This window comes from Lipomyces tetrasporus (genome assembly GCF_029532465.1).
Source record: "Lipomyces tetrasporus strain NRRL Y-64009 chromosome Unknown POJ06scaffold_5, whole genome shotgun sequence".
NCBI lineage: Eukaryota > Fungi > Ascomycota > Lipomycetes > Lipomycetales > Lipomycetaceae > Lipomyces > Lipomyces tetrasporus.
Window position 1 is genome coordinate 1,222,666 of NW_026611600.1, and position 27,075 is coordinate 1,249,740.

At 48.5% G+C, this 27,075-nt stretch overlaps 10 protein-coding genes across 10 annotated transcripts; 4 read left to right on the forward strand and 6 right to left on the reverse strand.

Moving 5' to 3' along the window:
- Positions 1-3,563: 3,563 nt before the first annotated feature.
- On the reverse strand, positions 3,564-4,228 carry POJ06DRAFT_197343 (uncharacterized protein; the record flags this gene model as incomplete). The annotated part of the gene is made up of 2 exons (XM_056185070.1): positions 3,564-4,099; positions 4,156-4,228. Coding segments are annotated over 2 exons (609 nt in total), but the record flags the coding sequence as incomplete, so codon positions are not given.
- Positions 4,229-7,245: 3,017 nt separating this feature from the next.
- On the reverse strand, positions 7,246-8,645 carry POJ06DRAFT_290546 (uncharacterized protein; the record flags this gene model as incomplete). Its single annotated transcript, XM_056190344.1, has 2 exons — positions 7,246-8,577; positions 8,633-8,645. 2 exons carry the CDS (start codon positions 8,643-8,645, stop codon positions 7,676-7,678), a joined length of 915 nt encoding a protein of 304 aa, XP_056044085.1. The 3' UTR covers positions 7,246-7,675.
- A 1,620-nt stretch (positions 8,646-10,265) lies between these two features.
- On the forward strand, positions 10,266-12,404 carry POJ06DRAFT_253296 (anaphase promoting complex subunit 8). The gene is made up of 4 exons (XM_056187617.1): positions 10,266-10,656; positions 10,725-11,044; positions 11,095-11,983; positions 12,042-12,404. The coding sequence occupies exons 1-4, from the start codon at positions 10,520-10,522 to the stop codon at positions 12,256-12,258; spliced, it is 1,563 nt and encodes a 520-aa protein (XP_056044086.1). The 5' UTR covers positions 10,266-10,519; the 3' UTR covers positions 12,259-12,404.
- POJ06DRAFT_253299 (uncharacterized protein) lies at positions 12,405-14,079 on the reverse strand. The gene has a single exon (XM_056187618.1). The coding sequence runs from the start codon at positions 13,758-13,760 to the stop codon at positions 12,540-12,542; it is 1,221 nt and encodes a 406-aa protein (XP_056044087.1). The 5' UTR covers positions 13,761-14,079; the 3' UTR covers positions 12,405-12,539.
- A 266-nt stretch (positions 14,080-14,345) lies between these two features.
- Positions 14,346-16,470, reverse strand: POJ06DRAFT_222932 (kinase-like domain-containing protein). The gene is made up of 2 exons (XM_056185663.1): positions 16,077-16,470; positions 14,346-16,029 (listed from the first exon to the last, which is right to left on the reverse strand). Exons 1-2 carry the CDS (start codon positions 16,391-16,393, stop codon positions 14,493-14,495), a joined length of 1,854 nt encoding a protein of 617 aa, XP_056044088.1. The 5' UTR covers positions 16,394-16,470; the 3' UTR covers positions 14,346-14,492.
- A 145-nt stretch (positions 16,471-16,615) lies between these two features.
- Positions 16,616-19,824, forward strand: POJ06DRAFT_222933 (uncharacterized protein; the record flags this gene model as incomplete). Its single annotated transcript, XM_056185664.1, has 2 exons — positions 16,616-17,304; positions 17,368-19,824. Exons 1-2 carry the CDS (start codon positions 16,756-16,758, stop codon positions 19,822-19,824), a joined length of 3,006 nt encoding a protein of 1,001 aa, XP_056044089.1. The 5' UTR covers positions 16,616-16,755.
- Positions 19,825-19,858: 34 nt separating this feature from the next.
- On the forward strand, positions 19,859-21,372 carry POJ06DRAFT_196993 (uncharacterized protein; the record flags this gene model as incomplete). Its single annotated transcript, XM_056185055.1, has 2 exons — positions 19,859-20,167; positions 20,248-21,372. 2 exons carry the CDS (start codon positions 19,859-19,861, stop codon positions 21,370-21,372), a joined length of 1,434 nt encoding a protein of 477 aa, XP_056044090.1.
- A 297-nt stretch (positions 21,373-21,669) lies between these two features.
- On the forward strand, positions 21,670-22,369 carry POJ06DRAFT_253306 (DASH complex subunit Hsk3 like-domain-containing protein). The gene is made up of 2 exons (XM_056187619.1): positions 21,670-22,027; positions 22,105-22,369. Exons 1-2 carry the CDS (start codon positions 21,780-21,782, stop codon positions 22,205-22,207), a joined length of 351 nt encoding a protein of 116 aa, XP_056044091.1. The 5' UTR covers positions 21,670-21,779; the 3' UTR covers positions 22,208-22,369.
- POJ06DRAFT_253307 (pyridoxamine 5'-phosphate oxidase-domain-containing protein) lies at positions 22,370-24,279 on the reverse strand. Its single transcript, XM_056187620.1, has one exon. It carries the CDS (start codon positions 24,157-24,159, stop codon positions 22,636-22,638), a length of 1,524 nt encoding a protein of 507 aa, XP_056044092.1. The 5' UTR covers positions 24,160-24,279; the 3' UTR covers positions 22,370-22,635.
- Positions 24,280-25,019: 740 nt separating this feature from the next.
- Positions 25,020-26,293, reverse strand: POJ06DRAFT_196567 (uncharacterized protein; the record flags this gene model as incomplete). Its single annotated transcript, XM_056185034.1, has 2 exons — positions 25,020-26,053; positions 26,113-26,293. The coding sequence occupies 2 exons, from the start codon at positions 26,291-26,293 to the stop codon at positions 25,020-25,022; spliced, it is 1,215 nt and encodes a 404-aa protein (XP_056044093.1).
- Between the last annotated feature and the right edge of the window lie 782 nt (positions 26,294-27,075).

Here is a 27,075-nt window from a genome sequence, read left to right on the forward strand (position 1 = left end):
CGGAATCTCTCATCGACCTACGGGGTTGGCACGAGCTAAGCGGCGACTTACTCATCGTATACTTCACGACAAATCCTGGTCCTGTCCCATATATGCTGAAAACATTAAGACATGCACCTGTCCGAGTTGTTGATTGCTATACAAGCTTGGCTAAGTGCAGTCAGTCAAGCGCCACAATCAACATTTGGGCCGCTTGCGTACGTAGCCTCGTTTATCAACGCCAATCACATTCTACGATTGGCGTCGGTGGCCCTGTACCGTGGACTTTCCTGTTTTGACAGTATGTCGTAGATGCGAGACATTGATGTGCGAGTCCCAACAGCCTTTGCTTATAGAGTTGGACCCGGGGGCGCGCCCGACCCGCATACGAATCAATGCTTGGCTGAAACCTTACATCTCCGGGCGGGCCTTCCTTTTCGACAAGATACGCCGCAGCCTGCCAAACAGTTGAACGACTTTTTACTCGGACTGGATTATACTTTGTGCTGGTGTCGTTTGTAAATAGATGATTATATATGGGTGCAGTTGACTGCGATCGAATGGCCAATAGGCTATTGAATAGCCTCTGCCCGCCGTGTATGATATGGTGGTAAGCCGACGTCGACACTACATCGCAAAACTGTCTGAATCCTCCAACAAATATGCCTACCGAAACAGAATTGACTAACTGCATCTCATCTCATTCAGATCCACAAGAAAACGCAGCACGCGACCTCTTGGAATTACGACATTTTGGATATATACACAAGATTAATTCCCCATTCAACTACCACAGATACGGATAAGCAATAAACTCAAGATGTGAGATTTCAACAGCGCCACCCAACGCCACCATATCTCGCGTGCCGATGCCTGTAACATTCGACTTCATCCTTGGAGACCTCAACTTGGATCGTGATTAGCTATGCAACACGAGATACGGTTGCTCATATGGTGACTGTCGACTGCAAGTCGGTGATGTGTGCCAGTAGTTTGATAGTGCCGTCAAATAGCATCGGCTCGGCGCGGCTGTAGGCGGCCCGTTCGACTCGACATGCATTGATGAGCAGCGATAAGGTTTACAACATTCAACTTTCTGACCTGATTAATTCCATTTTATGGCGAGTATCGTTAGTGCGGTCGACGCTAGTGTAATGAATCGAAGTGGTGGTGAGCGAGGGACTACAATAGAATCAGTGAAATGGATATATTTTTGGGGTTTAATTTATTGTCGCGCGCGAATTAATGGCTGCTATACTAAATCGCGGCTCGCGATCAGAGGATGCGACCAACGTTTCGAATACTGATAGAAAATCTGTGTGACATCCCTCGGAGTAATGTTATGCAAATAGCAGATCCGATGCCCCTGGAGCCTGCTGACAATGATGTAAAGACTCTGCTTGTCTTCTGCAGTTTAACTCTCGTGATTTCATACTTCGTATCAGAAGGCACTTATCACTGTGCAGAATATGAGTCGTACAATATTATTAACTATCGCAAGTTATAGCATTTCGAATAGCAATGATGACACCGGCGCCATTACTTTCGCGTCCAGGTGAATATCTAATCTGAAGGACAACATAATAATCCAAATATGAGTAACGGTCAGTTACCGTCATCCATTCCGCGATACGGCTCGATGGCATAACGCCTGATGGCTCGATCGCGTCACCGCGAGGCTCGAACAGGTTCGTGCTGGACAGATGCTTCTCCGCTGCGTGCCAAGCACGACTTCTGTTGCTCACGGCCAATTAGAAAACGCAAAGCTAAAGTGCCTTAAAGATAAAAATTCAAGCCATCAGGCGCCTTGGACATCGTGGCTGCCCGAGACGCCATATGACGTGATGGAGGGTCTCGTGGGAGACAGGGGTGACCGGGCAGGCGATGCAAGAATTCGGAGATTTCCGAGAGTGTTGTTGGTGGCTGACTGCTGACAAAAAATGTTGTCTGATTAGGCGTCAATCGGTACATGTAGAAAATTTTTGAAGAAGTAGTATGGATGCGCTTTATGTACAATGCTACTAACTAACCGTCTGATAACAACTAATGCCGAGTTCGAGTCTATCGCGTCAATTCGAGCAGTCTTGGTGGCTGCAATTTGATACACACCCGTAATCGATTCAAATCCACGCAAAATGGTACAGACACACTTCGAGTTCGGCCTAAGGTCTGAGCATCGCGTGTCCCTGGTTATACCAGCCGAACCGGCAGAGTGCAGCACGAATTGACGCATACAAATGTATAGGATATGGTGCATATTGAATATAGAGTTAGACACCGAGTTAGTATTATAATATGCTTGTCCAGTTATCCGACGATTCTGTTCTACCCTGCTATATAAGCCCTTGAATCGACCTCCACTCACGCCGCATCATTTCTCACAGTCAAAGGCGAACAAAAATATAGCAAGATTAACATATTTTATTTTGTATTTGAATAATTTGTGGTGGCCATGAAAGGTTTTGTTGGACGTTGTGGTACAATTGGAGCGACTAAAGTGGACGCGATGCACCCTACCCCTGAATTTACTGCTTTATCATTGGTGAAACTACTTAATTAGGGTTACAGACTTGGAAACTCACGCAGAAAAATACCCCAACCTAGGTGTCACGGTAGGCAATAGTTACCTTGGCCTAGGATCGATCGGAAGCCGTGGATTGCAATGTTCAGGGTTTGGTGACCATATCAGTCACGCGTTTACGGTATTATGGAAGTAGATATCGCAATTTTGCCCAGGTAGGTCGGGCGGGATCCAAGTGTTCGTGGAGTCACACTGCTTTGTGTCGGATGTACGATGAAAGCCAGTGAGTGGAATTGCAAAAGAGGATGGGACTTTTGTACAAAGGATCTAGTCCTTTCGCGCTACATTCATCAGCACAAATCGCATTTTGAATACGACTTGTAGTGCGCCTGCGGTCGCAACGAAAGTCATGCCGGCCTCTGATTTCGCCAGGCATGAGGTTCTACTACGACTTCCATTCGAAAACTCATCACCAACGAGAAATTAAAATCTTCTGATTACGTCGCTTAAAGGCACAAGCTCGCACACCAAACGCGTACGCACACTTGACACGAACACAGAGCCTCCAAGCAACGTGTCAAGCCACATAGGGAATGACTTTCGGAATTCAGATCGGAATTCAGAACTTCATGAGAATGCCAGCTAAAAGAAAGTCCAGGTTGAGAATCTGTTAACCTGCGGCGTCCACAGCGAGATGCAGTCACCTCTAACAACCTGCTGCTAAGCACACCAACCAGCACATAAACTGATAAAAGTATCATAAAATTCCAATACTTAATAACTAGCAAAAACTGTAAATATTTACAAAAAATTTAAAAAGTATGTAACAAGGAAAATTGTCAAACAGCTAAAATCAGCGCGAAACTGTACTTGAAGCAAAGCTCCTGCAAATCAACCGTTCCAAAAAAAACACACGCATACACCAACTATACCTCAATGCCGATTCTTTCGAACCAGTTCAAAATAGTACATACGTCTATCGATCAGAACTCCCGACCCAAACAGAACTACAAAGCATACCCCTATTACACTTTTCACTGCACTTCGCCTTGTTTCGACACGTTCAACATTCAGCATGGACTCCATCAGCCCCCGCAACAGTCGGCTCGGAGAAACTGCTGGATCGAGAGGCGAGTTGCTGGCGTTTCCGACCAACAAGGCACGTCGAACTCAGCAACACACTAGACCACCGCTCGTAGACATCCTCGGGGACGTGAATCTTCCAGTCGACCGCCTTCAAGAAAGATATCTCGTTGGCATTGATTTCCGTAGTCGGCAGACCTGAAATCTTGCCCCATGCACGCGCGCTGTAGTTCTTATCTTGCAAATACTTGCTTGCAAGAATTAGGCTGGTCAGAAATGCCCGGCGCCCGCAATGCAATGCGCCCATGCTTCCCTTGAGACGGGACGGGTCCCGCACGTGCGGACGAAGCAGATAAAGATAATAGAGAGCAACCTGCAACGTAGAGTAGCTTGTGCGCGAGCGGCGGAGAGTTTCCTCGATGAAGGTGCGGAGAGGAAGAATTTGCGCCGCGGGATCACTGCAGGGAGTATCACGTGCAGATGGCCATATGCCTTCAATCATGAGCGCTGCGGAATCTGTGTGTCGTTAATTAACTGCTCATGTAAGTCTATGCTTCTCCTCGGAGACCTACCAACTAGTGAATTCACAAAAGCACCACGCCTATCGCACTGTCGCGCAATTGAAGCACCAACGTGGCTGTTCGACAAGGCTGATAGAGCGCTGGACTGACCGGGAAGCGTAGCACACTTGGTAACTCTGCATGCAGGGCCCGTCTTTGCGCTCAGCACCGAAGCAGACGTAGTTGAACGCGCATTTGCACCATCGCAAGAAGCGGAATGCCGCCTATGGTGAACCAGCGATGGACGAACTGGCGAAGACGACGCCGAGGACGTACTGGAACTAACCTCACTACCCTGGCACGATAGTAAGTCGAACGCCAGTTCAACAGGCTTAATGTTCTGCCGAACAGAAGTACTAATGCCCTGCTGATGAGTAGTGGGCAAAGGAAGAAACTTCAACTGCTGCGCGTTGTGACCCGAGACCGGTGACGACTCCGCAGAGAATCGAAGAGACGAAACTGACGACACCGACGACACCGACGACGAAAGCGAGGGCGTGTACTCCTCATGAGACGAAATCGATGACGACGATCCAGAGGACGACGTCTCAAGATTCTCAACAGTATTCTTCAAACTGGAAAGATCGGGATCCGCGACACCGCCCAGTAGCGCGATAACTGACGGCACAGAGGCCTCTTTCGGGACAGTCTCTGTCGAGGAGACGGTCGACGACGTGTAAGACGCCACTTGAATCATTTTGAACTGTGAATGTATCTGACTGTAAAGCTGTCCAAACAGCTAATCGCAAATCCGTAAATCAAAGTAAACCGTGGGATGACAAACTAGAAAGCGCAATAGGATACGACACCGGAAACAACCAAATGGATGACGGTATGCTGTTGTCTGCAGTGTGATGCTAAAGCGTTAAGTCTGTCGAGATTGTTTATGACGAGCCTCGCCAAATAACCGAAAAATATTGATAGTCGAGGTGACCAGAACTAAACCTAAGAACAAGTAGAAACCGAGATCGTAACTGGGAGGACGTCTAATGCTTTAGCAGCCGCAGTAGCTCTGGCGTTAGACGATCTTCGAAGAGGTGGATGAATAACTCTGTGATCCTGAGTAGGAGTGATTAGACACTATGCATGTACTGTGAAAGATGCGCAATATAGAAGCGAAACCGACACTACGTATACTGTGTACCGAAGTGGTGTATGGCAACAGCCGCGGAGTATCGTAGAAGAGGATTGTCCGACAAAGTAGGTGAAAAAGTGACAAACAGATCTACAACTGACGATCGAACACAAAATAATAGCACGATGATAGCAACAAGTCTATAACACTAGACTAGAGAATATTCGAAACCCCTTCTAACCCAAACAGGTGTGTGGTGGAGGCTAACAACGTAGACGCGAGTCTCCGCTTACAAGGAGACGATGGCCATGATGGCGCGGGCGTTGATAGACGTAGACATTTTGACGAAGAAGCTGACGAGGTTAACAAGATAGAAATTGTAAACTAGCGCGCAACAGTCTGAGGCAAAGTAGTAGTATTTGAAACTTGAAGACCGAAGGGTCGTGCTGGGCGGTGGTGGCGGGAGACGTCGGAGGCGCGAAAAGTCAGAGCAAGCGCAGAACGGTGACTAACGTGGCAACAAGCACAGGCGTCGTAACGTATACGCTTTCCGCGGGTCTGTACGGATAGACGGCGCAGGTGGGGCGTACAGAGCTCAGCTGTCTGGAATGGCGTGGCGCTCGACAGCAAGGTTGGAGTATGAGCAAACGGAGAGTGTTACGTGAAGACGCTGGAGGCGCAGGACTTTTAAATATGAGCCATACGATGGCGGAGGCGATGGCGGAGGCGTGGGCTATCGACTTTGAAGGAACGCTGGGTGAAGGCCTGTAAGCAGAGCAGAAGCCGCCGCACACAAAGTTCAGCAGCTGCACCGCGCCCGTCACGCGCGTGCCACGACGGCCAGCCAATCAGCACGCTCCGCCGTTGCCGAAGTTAATGCGCACACCGCCACGAACGTGACTTGCTCACGGATTACTCACGCTACGTGCGGCTCGTCACGGTTGAGTCACCTTACTTCTCCGGTGGCATCATCCGCAACTGGTTGCTGAGATTTTATTATTATGAACAGTAAGCTTCACGATCTCCCGCGGTCTGCAGAGTAATATTGGCCCATCAAACGTGAGCTGCAAGAACAGTAGCTCCGTATGAATGTGATTGCACCACGCCGACATCGGCGGGCGTGGCGAGACTGCTCGTCGTCGTCGCGCTCTACGCACGTCACGCTGTGGCAGTGGTAAGATGATTATTATTATTATTCTTAAGTTAGTTATTATTATTGTCAGGCGCTTTTTTCATGCCAGCCTAACTGCGGCTTATCCTACCGACCGGGCCTATGCTCCTAACAGTAACAATTACTTGGTGGACATAAGCCTTTCAAATTCAACAGCGCATGCAAAGCGCTGTGTGTGGCAATTAGGTTTCTCGCGGTATGGTGACGAAGAGTGCCGATCGCAGATAAAAGTAATCCACGGTCCAGATCAAGGCTGCCTTGCTTGGCTCGTTAACTGTAGCAGCCAGTCATATATCTTCCGGGCATCTGACGATCGGGACAACGATTTAGTTGTACTAGTGTGTCAGTACAATTTGGTTCATGTCCTGTGTCGAAGCGCTTTTGCAGCGGGTCCAGGCTCTGGGCCTGCAGACCGTCTGATCTGAAGATGCTACGCCTGCAGAAATCTACCTACTTGCTTGTCCATCGCTGCACATGGCTACAACCCCGCCTCTACTTCGACGCCGGCAACTGTGATTTTTCCATGAACCAGCAGATAGATGAAAACTTCGAATAGATGGCGATAACGTATGGTGAGGGTCTATCATACGACCGAACACGGACGGATTGCGCGACAACTTACCCCTGGATTATTTCCTATTTAGGCTTGGTCTGGCATTAGTGAGGCTGGGCCACGTTAGCCACATATGACGCATTTTTGTGTATGGTTTGGGTACATACATCTTGACCGCGATCGCGTTTACACCAGAGAGCAATTCCAACCGAGCAGACACCTGACGTGCCTATTGGCACTTGGCAACACTCACACCAACTGAATCAGCACTAAGATGCGAACCCCTAATTCCTGATGATTTACTTGATTCGAACATATGAGCATTGGTGCCGGTAGTAATTGTCATGGTTGTCACAACATAATCCCGCTATTTAATAAGTTGGCACTAAGGCGGCGTTAAGATTTTTCGTTCCTATACTGTTTGTTTCGCTCGTCAAACGCTGTCAGCAGTCACAGAAGGCTGCACCGGATTATTCACAATCCGAGGTTTGGTGGCCGTTTAATACAAGTGGATTATTCAATACAAAAAATAGTCACACCAATCTGTGAGTCCATGATTCCATTAAGATATGCGCCGCCCGTTATAAACCATACCCCACCAAAGTTCCGCCTTGACTGACATGAAATAACCTGACCCATGCTAAACTTATGCTGCAAACCCTGATTGAATGATTCATGTGCTGACAATGATGGTTACTTTCTCTCATCCAGTGATCTTGATGCAACTGACGTTTTAGGCGGCAACATCCATCGGATCCACATTCTCCTTATTTCCGTCACTGTCGATAAAGATGTCGAATTGGATCTTTCGCTTCGCATCACCAAGTACATCATCTAGCTTCGCGATATCGAAATTGCCCCTAGCTTTCGGCGGCGCAGACATTGGCCATCCGGTCTTTTCCCGTGAGGTCAACATGGGCCCCAAGTAGTCGCCTACCTGAAACGTCCGGATGCGTGGACGCGCGGGGGTCGCATATACAGGAACCTCATCGTCGTCGTCCAATATTTCTGAATCGCACTCGACAATATCGGAAAGGATGTCATTATTAAGAGTTAATGACTGTCGATTATGAAGTTCGAACCGTCGTCGCGGGTCTGAGATGGGAATATCCGCAAATACCCTTCGTGCCATAGTCTTGCTCTTCAAAACAGGCGAAGGTGATCGTGATATAAGCTGCTGTTCTGTACTTTCTGGAGGAATATTCTCCTTCTCGTCGTCATCGCTAATATCAATAAACGAGTCATGATTTCCGGACTTGTCTGCTCTGTCAACGTACACCTTCACATGCTCAGTATCGCTCCTGCGGGGTGACAATGTTGGAAGAGCAACTTGAGTTGAACAAGTATACAATTTTTCCGCCTCATCCTTTCCCTTGCGCTTAGGTGACGACCCCGAATCTGCTCGCAAGGCGTTTGCATTCGCGTCTAGTGCCTGTAACACGTGACCGGATGACGAAGACGAAGATGACAGCGCGCCGCGTGAGGTTGGCCGATTAGTTCTTCGAGGGGAGCCCGACTTGCGGATGCTAAGCTTGGAGGGTGAGGATGATGCTGACGATGTGCGTGATCCGGAAGCTTTTGTTGGTGATGGTGTGCGCGGCCTTGGTCGTGGACGCGCGTGGGAGTGGTAGCGTGCTGGATTGTAATGAGCAAGACGTGTAGGCAATAGATATATGAACCATACACGTACCTGAATGATCCATTATATTCGCGCAAATATTCGTGTCCCGGTACTTTATAGATGCAGTATTGGACGGGGTGAATTCTTGATTGAGCAATCGGAATGAACGCGATTGTGGATTTGTGGTGAAGTAACAAACTGTGAGGTAAAGTGACGTGTCGAAGAAGTTGGATCTAACGAAACGCGTAGAGCAAGCACAACCTAAAATCAAAAAGAGCGACGAAGCAACCGGACGTAAGATCCGGATAATAAATGAACGACTAAACTAAAAGAATGGCAGAGCTTATAAAAGAATGGTAAGCTCGAAATTGCGATTGACTGCGGATACGGGACCGGAATCACGAATACTGCAGGATAAAAGAGTGCTGTTGGGCGAGAGACGACAAGAAGGATGGGCGGTTTGGGTCAATTTGAAGAAAGCTGTAATGACAGGCAGAACACGACCCTGACACGTCGGGGACGTATTGATGCTTGGAGACCTATGTCGGCGAACGTAATGTGGCGCGACAATCGTTTGCAGAGGCTCCCGGATAGTCACAGGTACCGCATTCAATGCGAGAGGTGGCTACGGGCTATGCACGACTATGGCTTAGCTGGGGATAATCCTGAGGCGTAAGGTTTATACTTCGAGGTGAGAACAGATGCCGGATGACGCCAGAAGTGCGCCTTTCGAGTCGTAGAACGCGTAGAAGTAATCCGGCGGCTCTCTTTCACAAAGCATTTCGCGCATGTAAGGAATAATTTCTGCGCCTCTACATTGTATCACAAGGCTGAACTCAATATATTTGTTTCGGCTAATCAAACTATCTTGAAAGACCACGGGACCACGCACGACGCGCATATGTCGAAGTCGGTTTTATTGTAACCCACCCTTCTTAACGCTAAGCTACAAATAACTTCTTCTTTGTGTCATAACTTCTTCTTTGTGTCATAACTCATAAGTGACACCAGCTTTGCGGAGCACGGTAAGGAGTTCCTCATTTCGGGCAGCAGAACTAATGCACTAGCCTGTATGGTAGGGGGCCCAGCATATTTCCTTAGTGTCATATAAGCACGTGCAGAACGCGGGCAAACCTCAAAACATAAAACGTCAGTCTGACTATGAAAAGTATAATTGAGTGCATCTCCAGATAGATTGGGTTGCAGGTATCTGCTACTGCTGCGACCGTTAAACCTAGGTACTTGGTCAGTGTCCTGCAACTTTAGTCCGAAATATGTGGGAAGCCTCCGCGTGCACCCGACGGAGAGCCGAAGCACCAAAAGCTTGCCAATATGAAGGGCTTGTGTGACCGTTTAGACTCTTCAAGTCTCAGATTCAATCATCACCTTCTCGACTTTTCGGAGATCCGTTGATGTAGCAGCAAAATCCAAGACGATTATAATGGGTCTTTTCTTTGCACAGCAAACGCGTACAAACTTCACTAAATCATAGTTGATCCAATCATGATACGCGTTTTTGGATACAACACATTCGCACGCCCCGACGTGCGGCGTGGCGCTTAGTTGGAGAGCGTGGTTAAACGGACGCGATAGCGACGCGACTAACGCGCGCATGACGCGCGATCCAATCGTGCGGCTCTGAAGTGTGCAAGCAGCTGAACCCTTACCCTGGTTATACTTCTAGCGTGTACGGCAGTTATAGCTTGGACGTTACCTCGGGGCCAGTCTCGCGACAGTATATCGGACGTCGCGGGCATAATTGTTATTGCGCGACAACAGCATATATTGACAGTTATTAGCCATAAAAATAGTGTACCAGCTAATTGGAATCCGGTAGCCAAAAGAGTCTGTTTGATATTTTGATTTAGATCAACGGCGCGTACGAATTGCGTGGGCCTGTATATTCTATTGGCGAAGCGTTCGAGAGAGGGGTGATTCGCGGATCTGGCATTCGCAATGAATTCTATGGCCTCTGGCAACGAAGGCGGCGTATCTCTACAAGTGGACCAGACATTTGTTGGCCAGTTAAGGCAAGACTTAGAGCAGGCGTTTACTATACTGAGTGAGCGATGTCTATATGAATCGGCCAAATGGTAGTTAAATGTTCATTTATTAATGATGAGATGGGTGGAGGTATGACGAATTGACTTAATTTCTACAGGACCGCAGAGGCGTTAAATGGATTAGATTGCGAAGATGGCGATAATTCTGCGGACGACGTTGATGTAATGCAAGATGCATCAGTAATGCGAACACAAACATCATATTCGGACGAGTCCGACGTAACAGTTCTAGATCGCATGTCGGGTTCCGAGCGAAGGAAGTATACGCTCGCCAAAGCATGTTTTGATTGCAGAGAGTACGATAGAGCTACCATGTTCTTGGACAAATGCACGAGTGCAAAATGTATATTCCTGCGGTTATATTCCAAGTACATCTCGGGAGAAAAGAAAAAAGAAGAGCAGAGCGAAGTCATATTAGGTATGAAATACGCTATTAGATATTCTACGACTTGGAGTGACCACGTATAGGTCCGCTAGATGGCGACTCGACTCCGAACAAGGAACTTGCCGTCATCATCGGCGAGCTCGAGCAGTACTTCCGCAGCACGGACCGCTTGAAGCATGATCCATTTCTCCTCTATTTATACGGAATTGTGTTAATTAAACACAAGTGCGAGAAAACAGCTCTCGAGTCGCTGGTACGATCGGTCAAACTATATCCATACAACTGGGGCGCATGGCTCGAACTCGCAGCGTGTGTGTCAACAATCGATCAGCTCCCTGGGATTGTTGCACAGATTCCTACCGCGCACATCATGACCAAAATGTTTGAGGTCGTCACTTCACAAGAGCTATTTCAAAGCACAGATGCTGTATTTGCGACGTTATCCCAGCTAGAGACCGTTTTCCCGAATTTTCAGTTCCTCAAAGTTCAGCGGGCACTGCTATGTTACCATGCTTTGGAATATAACGAATCGGAGAAGCTATTTGATCTCGTTCTTAGTGTGGATCCACATAGGCTGGATGACATGGATATGTACTCTAATATCCTCTACGTGACGGAACAAAAGGCGAAGCTAGCTTATCTCGCACAGCTTGCTTCTTCCACGGACAAGTTCAGACCGGAAACATGCTGCATTATTGCCAACTACTATTCCTTAAAATCTGAACATGAGAAGGCAGTCGTATATTATCGGCGAGCGTTGACCCTAAACCGAAATTGTCTTGGAGCGTGGACGTTGATGGGCCATGAATACGTCGAATTGAAGAATATCCGGGCCGCCATCGAGAGTTACAGACGCGCCATTGGCGTAAACAGCAAAGACGTAAGGGCGTGGTATGGTTTGGGACAGGCATATGAGGTTATCGAGATGTATTATTATTCCTTCTTTTATTACCAGCGGGCTGCTGCGTTGAAGTGCGTATTCTTCATTGTGTGCTTAAGAAAAGACTATGTCTGACTAACGGGTTGATAGGCCCTACGATCATAGAATGTGGGTTGCACTTGGAAATTGCTTCGAGAAGCTACAGCGTCCAACAGAAGCCATCAAGGCGTACAAGCGAGCACTATCGTTATCTGAAATGGAGTCATCAATCCTGCAGAAGCTAAGCTCTCTGCACGCGTCGGTCGGAGACGTCGCCTCGGCTGCTCGATATTCTCAGCTATGCAAAGAAGCAGACGCTCATAGCTAAGAAACCCTGTGCCAAGCCGATGGCATCACTTAGCGTTTAATGGTAGGTAGCTGCAAGCTGTATTGTTTGTGTATATAATTTACGGGTTAGTTATGGCGTCTGGCATTTGTTCACATATGTAATTTAATAACAGCATTTTCGTTACAATTATCTACAATAAGTCCACAATTGTCGATAAATGCCTTTGGAACGCCGTCCATGCTAATGTTGGAAAAATATGTACACAGGATACATCACACATATGTAATATTACGATGTCGCTCACACATTCTTCGAAGAGCTCAGCCAGATCCATTATTGACCAAATCCAACCAGTTTAAAACCATCATGGCCTTCAGAAGATTGGTCTGCACGCCACCGTGCAGGCCATCCGCAGAAAAGCTGGTCTGCACGGTAGCGTTCCAAGTGCCAAGGACGTCCATTTGCACATCGCGTCCCCAGTCGCGCATCGCAGACTCGAAGACTTGCGACGCTTTAAGACCCAATGTCAAAGTATTAAATCCACTGACCTGAGGACCCGTCGCACCTGGAGTGACAAAGAGCTCGTAAATCGGGACGTCGTAGGGAATGGCGTTATGGATCATGTCGCGTAGCGTAGAGATCCAACTAGCTGTGGCGCCTTTGTCAAACAGGCTTCCATGACCATGTCCGTAAATAACTGCAATAGGTCGCCGATCAAAGTCAGAGTCTTTAGTAGCCGCCATTACAAAACGGTTGACTTCAACTGGATCGAGAGGGTATCGTGGCAAGTAGTGCATCTGCATCTGGACTCCAGCTCTGGGGCACTTCAGCAACGTAATATCATAATCAGTGAGTTCCTTCAAACTCCTGACAAGAGCTGATTCGCATAAACCATGATTCCTAAATGCAGTTTCACAGGAGCATTTCATATCTTCAATGGAGTTATAGTGCCACTGACGAACAGCTCCATACATTGCGTCCTCACGAATGAGGAGCATCATGCCCCCGAAGATGTCCTCGAGCACATCATCGCCAACAAACATGACCTTGCTGTACTTTGCCAGAACGTTACAAAGTTCGTGTGTGCCATACCACCACATTCCACAACTTTTCGAATGATACGGCGAGTCTAGTCCGATCCTACCTCCACTGGACAAGGACTCGAGGAGGGTATTCTTGTGGTAACATGGTGCAGCTTCACCAATGGCCGCAACGTCTTCGGATGAGACAGGGCACTTGTCCAAGTTCCTAAACTCAGAAAGATAATTGACTTTTGTCTGCGGGATCTGATACTCGCGATGAAGTGTAGCTGCGTGCGAGGGCAGGTGTGCGGAATCCGCGGTCCCGAACGCGACTATATTATCGACTAGTAGTTCTCTGTGGCTTAGCTCTTCATCGTAGACGTCATAGTGGTGTTTTGCCATAAGGAAACTCTCGCATGAGTGACGATAAATCAAATAGACCAGCGTACTGATTGTGATCGCGGCCAGCAGTAGCTCGATCAGTGGTATAAGCCGATGACGACGGGCCACGAAATACATTCTGATTTGTCGGGCTATAATGTAAGCAAACTAATCAGGCTAACAGGCGTCAAATAAATTTCGATTCATGGCAAAAGAGAAATTCAGCTGTTATATACTGTTAGCAGAAAGTCAGGGCGTGCGCGACTGGACCCCACAAGATCGGCCGACGGGCAATATTTGCGACGGACAAGAGTAGTTCGAGCAGCGAATAGCATTGTGTGCAACCCGGATATTGTGTGAGAGAACGGCGCCGTGCTGGCAAGATGGCCCCGATACAAAGACCTGGAGTCGCATTGGCGTAGTTCTTCATCCGGATTCGGCCGCGGTTATAAGATCGTCACGAACATTCCTCAGTGTAGGCGAGATTTTCCCAGACATTTGACATCGGGTTAGGGTACTACTATGACTTTTGGGGTGCAGATAAACACGGTATAATTTCACCGCAACCATGGAGCTCTATTGTCACAGCAAGTACATACGTCACATGGCTTCGGCACGCTCTGGCGTCTACGTCCACCGAATGGCGATAATATGCCCGTGCTTAACGTGATCGGTTTTGGCCCCCCCCCCCCCCCCCCCCCCCCCCCCCCCCCCCCCTCTCCCACTCTCTACATAGGGGAATTCTACCAATATATTACAACAAGTTCCTGTCCATGTTGTGTCAGTCACTTCCCTTCCCAATGCGCCTGCTCAGTTGTCTTCTATTAGTACAGGAGCGGATAAGAATTCTTCAAAGAGCACATATAAAGACTATGGTACGTCCGCGGACGACGCACTGCGTTCCCATCTCCGTAGAAACGGGCTTGGTATATCGCCATCGTTATCCTTGTTCACGAGCCAAGTGCGCTCATCGAGTCGAGCAGCTGCCACCGGACTTAATGAGTTACAGCCATCTGAACTTAGATGTCGACGATCTGCGTCTCTTTGGATATCAATAATTGTACGCCCTATGCCACCTTTCTTGCCACTGTCACGAGCACTCGCAAGAATCTTTGCCCTTGCAGCGGCGGCTCCCAAGCCAATACCAAGAGAAGTCGCTGGTCTTTGCGCACTAATGTCAACATTTTCATGAAGTGCATGCAGAGGTTGTGATATCCCTCCGGAGAGCCGAGACTTTCGTTTAAGTGCCGTTGTAGTTGTAGTAGCTGTAATAGCAGGCGAGATAGTACTCTTTAGCTGGGCAGGCTTCAGTCTACTTGGAGACTCACTCGGCGATGCGGGTGACGAGTAGGAACCGACAGCATAAGCTAATCGCGACCTCACAGGTGTTCGTGTCGTCTTCGCAGGAAACGTTCCTAACGGTGAAGCGCTGGGAAATGGTGAGTACGACATCGGAATATCAGCAGGCGACGCAACAACACCAGCTGTATAAGCCTCCCGTAGGTCTGAAATACTATGCCGAGACAGCAGAGCTGATCGAGGCGTAGAAAGCAATATGTTATTCTCATCTAATTCGCTGGCCATTGGTTCTGGGGCTTGAGATTCTGATTGTGACAACATATGCAACTCAACCAGTTCTCTAGCGCGATCCTCTACGGCTGCACGAAATATACCCTGAACTTCTTCCTGCAACCTAGTCCTGACTTCACTTTCATACCTCTCTCGCTCAGCATCCCATGCCTCCGCGATATCTCTCTCCTTAGATGATAATGCTTGCTCCCGAATCGTAACGGCGTCTTCTCGTGCTCGCAGTACCTTGTGCATCTCGACCATCTCTCTCTCCCGCCGGTGAAGGCGGACTAATTCTGACTGCAATAAGATATGCGTCGTCGGACGCTTTAGTGGACTAAGCGATAAGCACGACGCAACTACTCTCTGTAACGCCGATGAGTAGCCAGCCGGTAATGATGCGAACCTTCCTTCCTTTATTTTTTGCGCGAGGTGCATATGCGATTTTCCTGTAAATGGCGGCTGCAGAGCGCACAACTCGTAAATTACGCATCCTAACGACCATATGTCTGATTGTGGCGTGTAAGGCTGGTCGAGCAATACCTCTGGACTCATGTAGTACGGCGTCCCGACATATGTTGTAGCAAGACTATGTTCGGGGTCGAGCACTTTCGATAGACCAAAGTCGCCCAATTTAACAGCGTTCTCGGCATCGAGGAACACGTTTTCTGGCTTGATATCTCTGTGCAAAATTACTGTAGACGGAATAGGGGGCGAATCATCTGGTGGTGCGAAAAGATCGTTGAGTGGAGGTGGGTCCATGCCGTAGTGACACCGGTAAAGAGCCAGAACCAGCTGCGTAAGTATGCTCCAAACAATCCGCTCAGGTACAAATTGCCTATGAATGTTAGCCTAGCTGCGAGTAAAGGTGTTTTAAAGGCATACCCAGCATCACGGCAGGTCTTAATCAATTGCGCCAAATCACCGCCGCCACAATACTCCATATACAAATGCACCTCCTCTGACTCCTGCACCCGCTCGTGATGCACATACTGCACAATATTAGGATGTCTTAAGCCTTTCAGAATTCTCAATTCCGCAAGCAATTGACTCTTCTCTCTTTGACTCATCCGGCAGTATGAGATCTCCTTTCGAACCAAGACATGGCCGTCACCAGAATGCCGAACCTTGCGGATCTGGCCAAACGTGCCTCGGCCAATAAGCTCTAAAGGCTCGTAATTGTCCCGTACTAGGCTGGTCATTTTGACTGCATCATCCCGTTATTATTCACTGTCCCAGGCAATGGCACTCTACTACGCCCTGGTAGGTAGCAGGAAGTTGCGCCCGAAGGTTTGATTAAGACTGTTTACAATTGTGTAAGTTACTGTTGTCATGCCAACATTTGACAACGCACTAATGAGCCGCACACACGTGCACCCATCAGGAATTGTCACGACACGTTAACTCCAACGCGGTCAGTTTCATTATAACATATAGTTAGTTGCAGTATTAATCGACCAACTCTACTACTTTTCCCTTCGCAAGCATAAGCCAGGCGCCACTCTTTTATTAATTTTGGTTCATCTTGATTAACGCGGTTACAATAACGAACAGCGGGTATAACATGCGCGCGGAACTAAAAGAAATAGAAGTCGCTAGCGATGGCATCCACGAAGATGGCAAGAGCGGTTACCAACCGGCATCTGACGAAGACAACGGCGATGAGGAAGAATGCAACGATATTGGGCGTCTTTCGCGGCTAAGGGACTCAAAAAAAATTCAACTCTTCTTTTGTCACGTACTGGCTTCAGACCCTACGGGAATGGCGCTCCGTGGGTTACTTCGCGATATGGAACTATGGGACGTTCACATGATTGAGAACTATTTTAAGGCTCTCTGTGACTGGAAATTAGAAATTGGAACGGTCAATTATGAGGCCCTTAAGATCCCACGCGTTATTCCGGATACTGCAAGACTAGAACAATACGGATCAGAAGTGCAGCGCTACGCCGGGGAACTGGAGAAGTACGCGCTTAGTTTGATTGACGTCGTGGCTGTGGTATTTGCGATTCTGAATGTTCTCGGCGGACAACAATTACCTATTAGACCATTACTGGATTATGCGGTGGACATGTGTCCAGAATTGATACTTATAGGAGCTGTCCAACTGGAGGTAGGAACGCCCAAATGACGAGCACCAACTACGAGCGTAACGCAATACTGATTAATTTACTAGACGCCTTGGATGCCTATAGAGTTTGATGCCATTAACGATCTCCTGGATGTATATTATCGCAGCGAAAATCGCGTACCTCGGCTATTCGTCCTCGGAACTTTGTGGCAGGTCAATAGAGATGCCCTGACGTCTTTCTTGGTTGAGAAGTACAAATTGCAGCCAATGCAGATCCATCAGATTGCCCAGCTCATTACCGACCTGGGTGTGGCCCCAAGTCTCGTCAACGTCAGGCCGTATAAATTTGCACTGCACTTATACACCAATTTATCCGTTCGAGGCGAATTTAGCATTTCAAGATACTTGACGAGTGTCACTAATTCTACCGGAGTTGAGTTTACAGTAGATATGTTAGACTTCTTGGACGACCTCATCAACGACAGTTCGAAGCGATGTACAATGGGACTGACTGAAGTTAGTGAGTTCATGCGGGTGTTGTCGGAATTAAGCATACCGTTGTCTTACATCGATCGATGGCACCGCGTGCGCGAGCAGTGTGTGACGTATCCGCGGCTCGTTGTTTTTGGTCGTGGCCTGGAGCTTATTAGTATCTTCAACCAGAACCTATCGTCAGAGTTTTCGGACTCTATAATCGCCGAAGTTGACGCGAAAATTGAAGATCTGCGAAGTTTCCAAGTTCATGTTTTCGAATCCATTGAATATTTAAAAGTGTTACACAAATCAACATCTCCTATTTCTCAGGATTTGGTTGCCCGCATGATGTCTCTGATTTTTGAGCGCAACATGAATCTAGTCGGGCTGCCGCTGGAAGATGTCGCAATGTTCTCGACACTCTTGGGACTGCTTATCAAGAATCGGCTAATTGTAGGGACGCATCTGACCGTCGCCTTGGAACGGATTGTCAGGTCCCTAAGCAACTATCCACCAGAGTCCACCGTCTTTAAAGCAGCCCTTAACACTGCGATGCACGTCGTGGATGCACTTGACATTTGTCCACACAAATTCTGTGACACATTAGCTGGATTGGACGATCTTGCAAATTTTGCGCCCGACCTATGGCGAGTTGCAAGGGATACTAGGGTACGACGGAACTTGGCTGTGGAGTATGGGCGTGCAGCCACACATATTGGACAAGAATGCTTTGAAATTCCGGTACAAGTCACAAAGCAGAAAATTCATGACATTTTGCAGTCTCTCTCTACTGATACAGTACCGATGGTCGTGAATGAACTGGGAGCAATTTTAAATGACGAAACCTGTAGCAATTGGTTTGTGGATTATCTCGTGGGCACGTTAATTTCTCACAAGCTATCTCAACACGACACATATCTGGAGCTGCTTACTGCAATAAAAAGCGACGAACTGAATAGCATGGTGCTGAGAAGAACGTTTAACTTCTCTCTTACACTGATCAAGTCAGAGGAAACTGTCCATCTTACTTCTGAATTGGCGAAAGTGTCCAATTTGGGAACTTGGCTAGGAAAGTACACCTTACGCCGCAACAAACCTATCAAGGCTAATCACATATGTTTCAAGAAACTTTTAAGATTGGGTGATGAGATTGGTCGCTTGAGCGTTGTAGTTGGATTTACCTGTAGGGTTCTAGAGCAAGCCGCGAAGTCTATCGTGTTCACAGCCTCTAACGCATGGATTATTGGAGTCTTACGCGCTTTACTTGAGGTTTTCGAATACAAAATAGGTGATGCTACGTGGAAGGATGACATAAAAGCTTTATTCAAGACGCTTCGGGCTGACATGCAGAATGTTGCTGCAGCTGCGCGGGCTGAACATGCTAGAGTCGCTGATTTTCACACTGATGACTTGATCGCCAACTTCGAGCTGCTCTCTAAGAGAATCGACAAGAAAGTCGCGCAGGTTCGTGGGCTTGTGAAGAATACTGTCGATGCAATGTGGCATAAGTGTATGGGGTGTATTGAACCGCCGCCAGCATGCATGTTAGTCTTGATCAATTGCATTGAGGAGTCAATCGAAGCTTTACTGTCAGAAGGTCTAGAATCAGCGGTCGCACTAGAAGATGCAAGAAAGAAGATCGAGGAGGGTGCAGGCAATTGCAGGGACGAGATCTACAAACAAAATATCGAGCAGCAAGCAGCAGCACATTTTTCAGCATACTTGGAACGCAATGGATATTCATATGTTACTTCCCATCAAACCAACGTCTTGACCAAAGCAATGGATGCGGTTCGGACGCATCTGTACGAGCTCATATATAACAAAATTACGGAGGAGGTGAATAGGTCAATGCTGGTAATGATGCGGGGAACCGCTTTTTCACCGTTAAAGCTCCGTACAACGCGGGACATACATCACCCCGGCCAGTCTGAGGCTGAAAAGATCTCGCCTGTCCGGGCAGAAGCAGACAGAGACATCAGACAGATAGTTGAGATAGCGGATCCGCCGAAGAAACGTCCGGATGTGTTCCCTGCGGGCAGGAGTGACGACCGCGACGAGTTTAGCATGGCAAGATTGATATATTGACCTTTCAAACGATTGCTGTTACTGACACTGGTAGATGCGGGACATAGTCGACAGGATATTTTCGCGGATTTGTCTGTCGTCTGCGGGGCCCGACTCTGGACCATATGAGTTGCCACCCAAGAAAATCGACAAATACGTCAAACGATTTGCCACCAAGCTTGCAAGGACATCGTCACCGAAACCAGCACAGCTGATTGAATACGCTCTATGTAAACTTGTGAAAGACGCTAAAACGGCGCAGGCGCGAGAAGCAATGTGCAAGATTGTGGCACAGTTGTGTCTCTGGTCACAGGACGCTGACAAATACGTCGAGTCCTGGTTATCGAGTAATTTTGAGGACCTGGTAAGATGGGCGACGAATGTGACGCGACGTGCACAATGGTGCGTATTTTTTGATGGCAATACTAACTCACTGGTTTACAGACATCAAACCGGCTAGTTGTGCCAGCTCTGTTGCGAAACCAACTGATACATGCCAATAGATTGGACTCTGTCATATGTTCTTGGCTGGAGAAATTCAACTCGACGAAGTCAGTAAGGTTTGTGGCATCGTTGGTGTGCGATCTGATTGCCGGATACCCTCGCCTAGCTGAATTACAAGACTTTTCTACTACATTGGATTTACTGCATCGTGTCTGTACTGGGCCAACATTTCACATTCCGCAGTCAATAATTGCAATATCTATGGACATGGATAATAATCAGCAGAGCAAAGCTAGTGAGATTGATGGTATGCGTTCGGCATTTAAAGCTTGGATTGAGCTTACAACCAAACAACCGAGAAGTGCAGCTCAGGAGAGCGATTCTCTAAGACGATTAATTCTGCGGGGAATGTTTGATGAGTCACGCAACTTGGACGCGTTTTTTAGGCCTGCGTTGGGGTACTGTGTACAGTTATATCATGACGCCAATGATCATGCTTCAGAATTAATGCGTGAGGAAGGCTACAAAGCTGTCTGCGGACTTGCCGACCTAGTCATGAGAGCTTACGAATTTTCAGAGTTAGGCGATACCTGCAGTCGCCTGTTCATAGTCAACCATATATTCGCCAATGTATTGGCTTTTGTTATGCACATTTCGCAGACGGGGGAAGTGAAAGACAAGCTGGACGGCAGGCCGTATTACTACTTTTTCATGCACACCTTGCAGCTTTTACACGATTCTGTGGAACTTGATTGCGAAGCCAAGAGAGGCCTGTATATTTATCTGGCAGACTGTTTCTACTTTATTCGACCTATTGAATGCCTTTTCTTCGTCGTGTTGTGGACGAAATTGGTCTCGGACGAGCAGCTGTTTGTAAACCACATGTTGGAAGACGAGGAGAGTACTGGCATGTTGGTCGAGCTGTTGTGTAGCGGGATGAGCTTCATTGGAAAGTACTTGCGTGCGAACGGCATGTATGCGCTTGTTCGCGACGTCGATATCATGCTGCAGACGGTCTTTGTCAGTTTGGCTAGGGCCAGACCGGATTTTATGGCGACGCATAGAGGGAGGTTTACTGATGCGGTTCATGAATGGCAAGATGGTCACGCCAGAATTACTATGTAGAATGAAGGTCCGCATGCGGCAGGGGAGCGTTTGAGTACTGCCCGACCTTTTTTTATGTGTGGTTTGACGGCAGTATAGTTTAGTTCCAGGTTATTCTGGACCGTTTAGGTACCACATTATATAGTTTACGTAACCTTTATGATAAGTCAGGTATGATATTATGATTCGTGCCTTTGCATGCCCGTTTTAACGTTACGGGTACAAGAGCCTCAAAGTGTGTATCAAAAACCTCAAATAAGTAAAGTATCAACTCATCGTTAACGCGTAGGATTCAACCCGTACCCTATGGAGCCAGAAAACAAACAGGACGCGCGGTCGAGAGATCTCACTCCGACGTCCACTAAACTCCAACTACAAACCAGTCCATCTTCTTTACTCTGGACATCACTCGCCCCGGCGACAAACAAATGAACCGACAATACCAACCTCTGCCATCATCGACAACAGCAACAATGCTGTCGCAGTCGGCGGCAACAGCTAACTTCCACTCACGGCCGTCGACGGAACCGTCGACGATCAAGCCGCGCCAGATGTCGCACTTGCATTCGCAGCTGGCCCAGTTGCAGGCCAACCTGAGCGATCTCGAGAGCTTGCTGCGTGTGACGGCCGTCCAGGCCGATTATATTAAGCGGCTGGGCGGGTTGCAAGGCGCGTTGTAAGTGATCTTTCCACATAACACAAGTGCGAGGATTTCAAGGGTCGCTAATTTTTTTTGTTTATTTTTTGAAACAGATTTTTGGCTGCGGGACGAGTTTTTGAACGGGACGCGCTGGGCGAGAAGAGCCCGGCCAAACAGGGCCAGCAGGGCGACGACGGCGCGGATGTATCGCGGTGACAAGTTTGGTTTCGGTTCCGGGGGATATTAATGACATTTCTTTGGCCATAGTTAAGAAGAAAGGCAGCATTCAGGTCCGGGGAAATTCTTGGGTTGACAGAGAACGTTATTAGGCGTTTGCGGTTTGATTGGAAGCTCTGTACAATAAATCGGCTCATTGGATCACCATGTAAGAAGTAGTGTTATTTCGCATTACCCGTTGACACTATAAGCCCGTAGCCACGTACCAAATCTATCCTGAATGAATTCAGGATGGTTTTCGTTTAATCCCCTTCAATCTAAGACAATTCCCGAATCCCTATACCATATTTCAGATATTTCTCACAAGAAAAATCCCAGAAAATTATTACATCATATTACATCAAGGACACATATAACCCAACAAGAAATATTCAATAGGAGGCGCAATTTCTCTCACGCAATCCAACCTAACGACGGAACATGGTCCGAACGTACTCAAACCAGGACGACTTCTCCGGCTCCAAAACCTCGTAGTGGGTAACAACGGGATATTCATCCACCCCCACATGGGCTAGACCTCGGCGGAGACCTCTCTTGACAGTGCAAGTCGCAGGCATCAGCGACTGGCAGCGTACAATAGCATCGTGCATACGGAGGTTATTATGTTCCTGGTTGCTATCCAACGGCTCCATGTGGGACTCGAGGCAGGTTCGGAACGCGTGTACTTCTGAACGAGAGGAAGGAGAAGAAGGACCGCATACGACATAAAAAGGCTCCGACTCCTCGACCAGATCCGGAACTGGGATTGCTACCATCTCGACCCTCGAATGTGGCAGTCCTCGTCCGATTGGCTCCGGAATACCCTCTCCAGATGTTTGTGGCGGACTCGGTCCCCATCTGGTTGGGGCCGGCCGGGAGTAGTACTCCCAAGCACGTGCACGGTCTTCGTCAATGTAAGGAGCGTGTCGCGTGTAGCCATGCTCACCTTCATAAATTTCCTCGTCATAGGAGTCGAAATCCGGACTGTGAAACCTATCAGATGGACGTGTGCGTGGGCGGTCGTGGCGACGACGCGGTGCATCATATTCTCGGGACGGTGATCGTGGGCGACCAAATGTAGATGGGCAGGGTCGTCGTTGACGATAATGGTGAGCAAGAGGCACTCTAAAACCTTGCAGGTCAACATAGTCAATGTCCATGTCTAGGTCACGACGATGTCCGAAAGGTAGCTGTGGTCTGTCGAACCAAGATTTGTGCATACGATCATCGTCACGGTCTCCATCGCCATCGTCGTCACCATGTTTAGGTGGCCGCGGGAAGGGAATGGGGACATGAGGATGACTGAGTGTCACGTTGCTATACAACTTGACAGGAATCTCGCCGACATAAGACTCGTGGCCGAATCCACCGACCCAATAGACAGACTTGACATCAAACTTTGCGAAAGAAGAGTTGTGGAACGCATTGCCAGGAAACCAGAGTCTCGAGTCGGGATGGTGACGTAGGAAGCAAAGCTTTGCCTTCTTCAAAGCGTCCTGGTCATCTTCAGGAATATATGACAGTGAACCTTGGAGCGAAACACGGGGTTGCGAGGCTGGTGAAATAGGTGGAATGAACGTGGATGTGTGGCCAATGGAGAACGAGACTGGGGAGCCGGCCTGCCAATTGTCGTAGTTAACACCGATCTCGACAATGAGCAACGTCAGGGTGCCGTTGGTATCACAGTCGGCGTAATATTCGGGGAGACTGAACGGAAATCCCTTATTATGGCCATGTTGGTAGACAGTGTTGAGATAGCCGAGAGACTGATCGTGGACGAGCCGGCGCGCCTGAAAAGCAGCCTCTTCAAGATCAGGCTTCTTAGGCTTTTTGTCGACCGCAGAATCTGTTTCCGCATCGACTGTCGAAGGCAGGAACGAAAATAATGGAAACGCTGCTGCGGTCTCGAGCAGCAATGCCCCCGCGAGATAGAGTGCTGCCCTTATGCGCATTGTCGGTGAGGCAAAAACTGCAGGAATATGTTTGCAGAGGGGAAGACAGCAGGCAGAAGCAAACCAGGGAGCGGGCAGCAGCCCTCAAAAGGGCAGCGAGCGGCGTCGTCGACGAGCACAAGGAAAGGCGTGATGGACTAGGAAAGAGTTAGGTCTGCACAGACGATGACGACGCGTGCAGGCTAATCGATGACGACGTACCGCACCGCCGCACAAGTAACGCAAATGCGCTACTTATCGGCAGATGCATGCGCAAATGGACTGCAGTGTGAGAGATGTGCCGGTCGCACAGAAGTTAGCGGCGCCTGCAAGCACGAGCTTTTTTTAATTATTTTAGGGCGAAACTACGCGATTGCTCATACAAATTGTCGTGGCAGCATCCATGCGCCGCAATTGCCGGCAGCCGAACGTCACACAAGACATTTTTATTAAATTCTAGTTACAACTCGCTCGTAGCACGAGCGCCACTGCATCGGCTCACAGTGCAGTCAACAACAGCCCATGAACACTAACATACGTCGACAAGAAAGCTCCGTGTCGTGAATCATCAATATCGAGAGCTAGGTTTTATGTACTTAGTCCAGGATTGCATCTTCGACGTCGTCTGTCCAATATATAATACCTTCGCAATATTGCTCTTTTCAATAGAGAAAACATCACATTAGCTTTCGTAGATTGTTTTCATGTCCTTGTAGGATTCTGTCTACCCCTCTCGAGTTATATCATTGGAGTAGTACAGACCAATGACTGAGGCGGTAAGAGCTTGACGTAAAATCGCTCTTCGCTCTTCAGCTACGATACACTTTCGATATTCCTATATACATCCCATCTTGTTTATATGTACATCAAATGCGTGCCGTCTACGTGCCCTCCTCAACCGACGCGACGCAGTACTCCCCATGCACATCGAATTTCTTCCGTCCAGCAAAGAATTGGTTTTCACTACCAGCGCCAAAGATGTCCTCAAGCGCAATTTCTGCCGACCTTCTCGAATTTTCCTCTACGTCGTCTAAAATCTGCACCGGAGCAACGCACTCAAAGAATAGTTTCCCTTTCTGATCATCGCCGACGTCGAATTCCGAGTCGAGTTCGTCCTGAACCTTGTTCGTTGACACCAAAAATTGAATCTTCGCGCCTTCACGGATCTCGGCTTCGGGATCGAGAACCAACATGCCCGCGCGCGCACCCCAGCCGCCGCCGCCCGCAATGACTTTGTACCGCGCCTTGTCGTCGAGCACGGCATACACACTCCTATTTTTCTGGTATTCCGCGTCTTTCGATCTGAGAGGCGTATCCATAGGTGGCGGGGCTTCCAAAAATAACGATGCTGCAAGAGATGCTTCCAGAAACGACGACGCTGCCCGCCCATTGATTGTCTTGATAATGTTGTCCTTTTTCGACGTAACGTACATCGTCGCAGACTCGCCCTCCAGCACGCTCTTGTTCTCCAGAACCTCTAACACTGGCGTCCGCTCCGGCTCTTCGAACGAGATGTTCAGAGGGATATTCAGCTCCATCGTGCCATACAACTCTGGCTCCGCCGTGCCTGCTTCGCGAGCAGCTAGAATGCCCTCCACGCCGGTTTCGAATATCGTGCTGGCGCTCTGGATACGCACGTTCTTCGCGCCGTCGTTGAACGCCAGCGACAGGTAAAGCTTGTTAAGTACCCATTGCTGGCCGCCTTTAGAAACGTACCGACCTCGCGCTGCCGGATCGACGCGGCCGTCTTGGTCGCGGTGCGAATGGGTGCCTTTTGACCGTGCGACGGAGAGACTTGTGCTGTTGGAGTGGTTGACTGTTATTGGCTGTGATGTCCAGAGGTATGATATACCGTCTCGTTTGCCTCCTGGCGGTACTACATCCACTACTGCGCCGTAAACCGAAAAAGGGTGCGCTAAACAGGATGTCAGATTTGGCCAAACAAAAAGTGGACTTAGTGAACAAGCGCCCTACACTTCTCCGCGACCGCAGAATACAGCTCATTCGCATACTGCGGCGTCGCAATCAGCAACAGACTGGCCGGCGTAAATTCTGGCTGCCGTACCAGCAGATCAGGCCCATTAGTCACAATCGCGCGCGTTATCGAAAACGGCTCTGTCGTCGCTACACCAGACGGCCGCAAGATCGTGCCCATCTGGTACTGGCTCGCGCTGCCATCAGACCACTCAGCGAACCATCGCCGTCCGACTTGGTGGCTGAGCGAGTTGCATAGTCTGTAACATCGTCTGAATATGGCGTTCGTCGCCATCGTCGCAATTCGTGGACATTAACTATTTCAAGACAAAAGATAGAGAGAAAAACCCGATGGGTACAAAACACTTAATGTGTCAGCTGGCATCTCCACCGGAAGGGACTCTGTGACTCGGGACAGGATCTGTCGAAACAGATGCGTTTCAACCTTGAGAGGTCCAGACTCAGGATTTCAGTACAGTGCATCGATTTTTTCTTGGCTTACAAGCGGTTCGTCTTGAAGCACGACTCGTCAGCCGATGCAGCGTTTGATTATGGTGTCGATCTTGCTACTAATATAAACCTGCTTAGAGAGGCGTAATGAGGTCCCGGGTGTGCCCAGTGAGACGTAAGCAGTGACCACGACCTCATAGTGACTTAGCCTGGGACCTTCGTTAAGTAGTTCTATGTCTTACAGAATATATTTGGGCGACTGTTCGCCATGAAAGGCAGATATATTAACGGAGCCCCGGCGACCCAAATGCTTAGTTCACAGTCCACACTTTATTCAAAACTAAACTCAATAGTTATATGCCACCCGGAAATGAAACTTGTTCCCAGACAACCTAAGCGACAACGAGGTAATTGCTAATCCCTGGCCTGAGCATGCAACAGGTTCTGTTTGGGGTCTCCAGCAGCAGGGTTTCGGAACACCCGAGTGCCACAGGTCCCGATCCCGACGGCTAA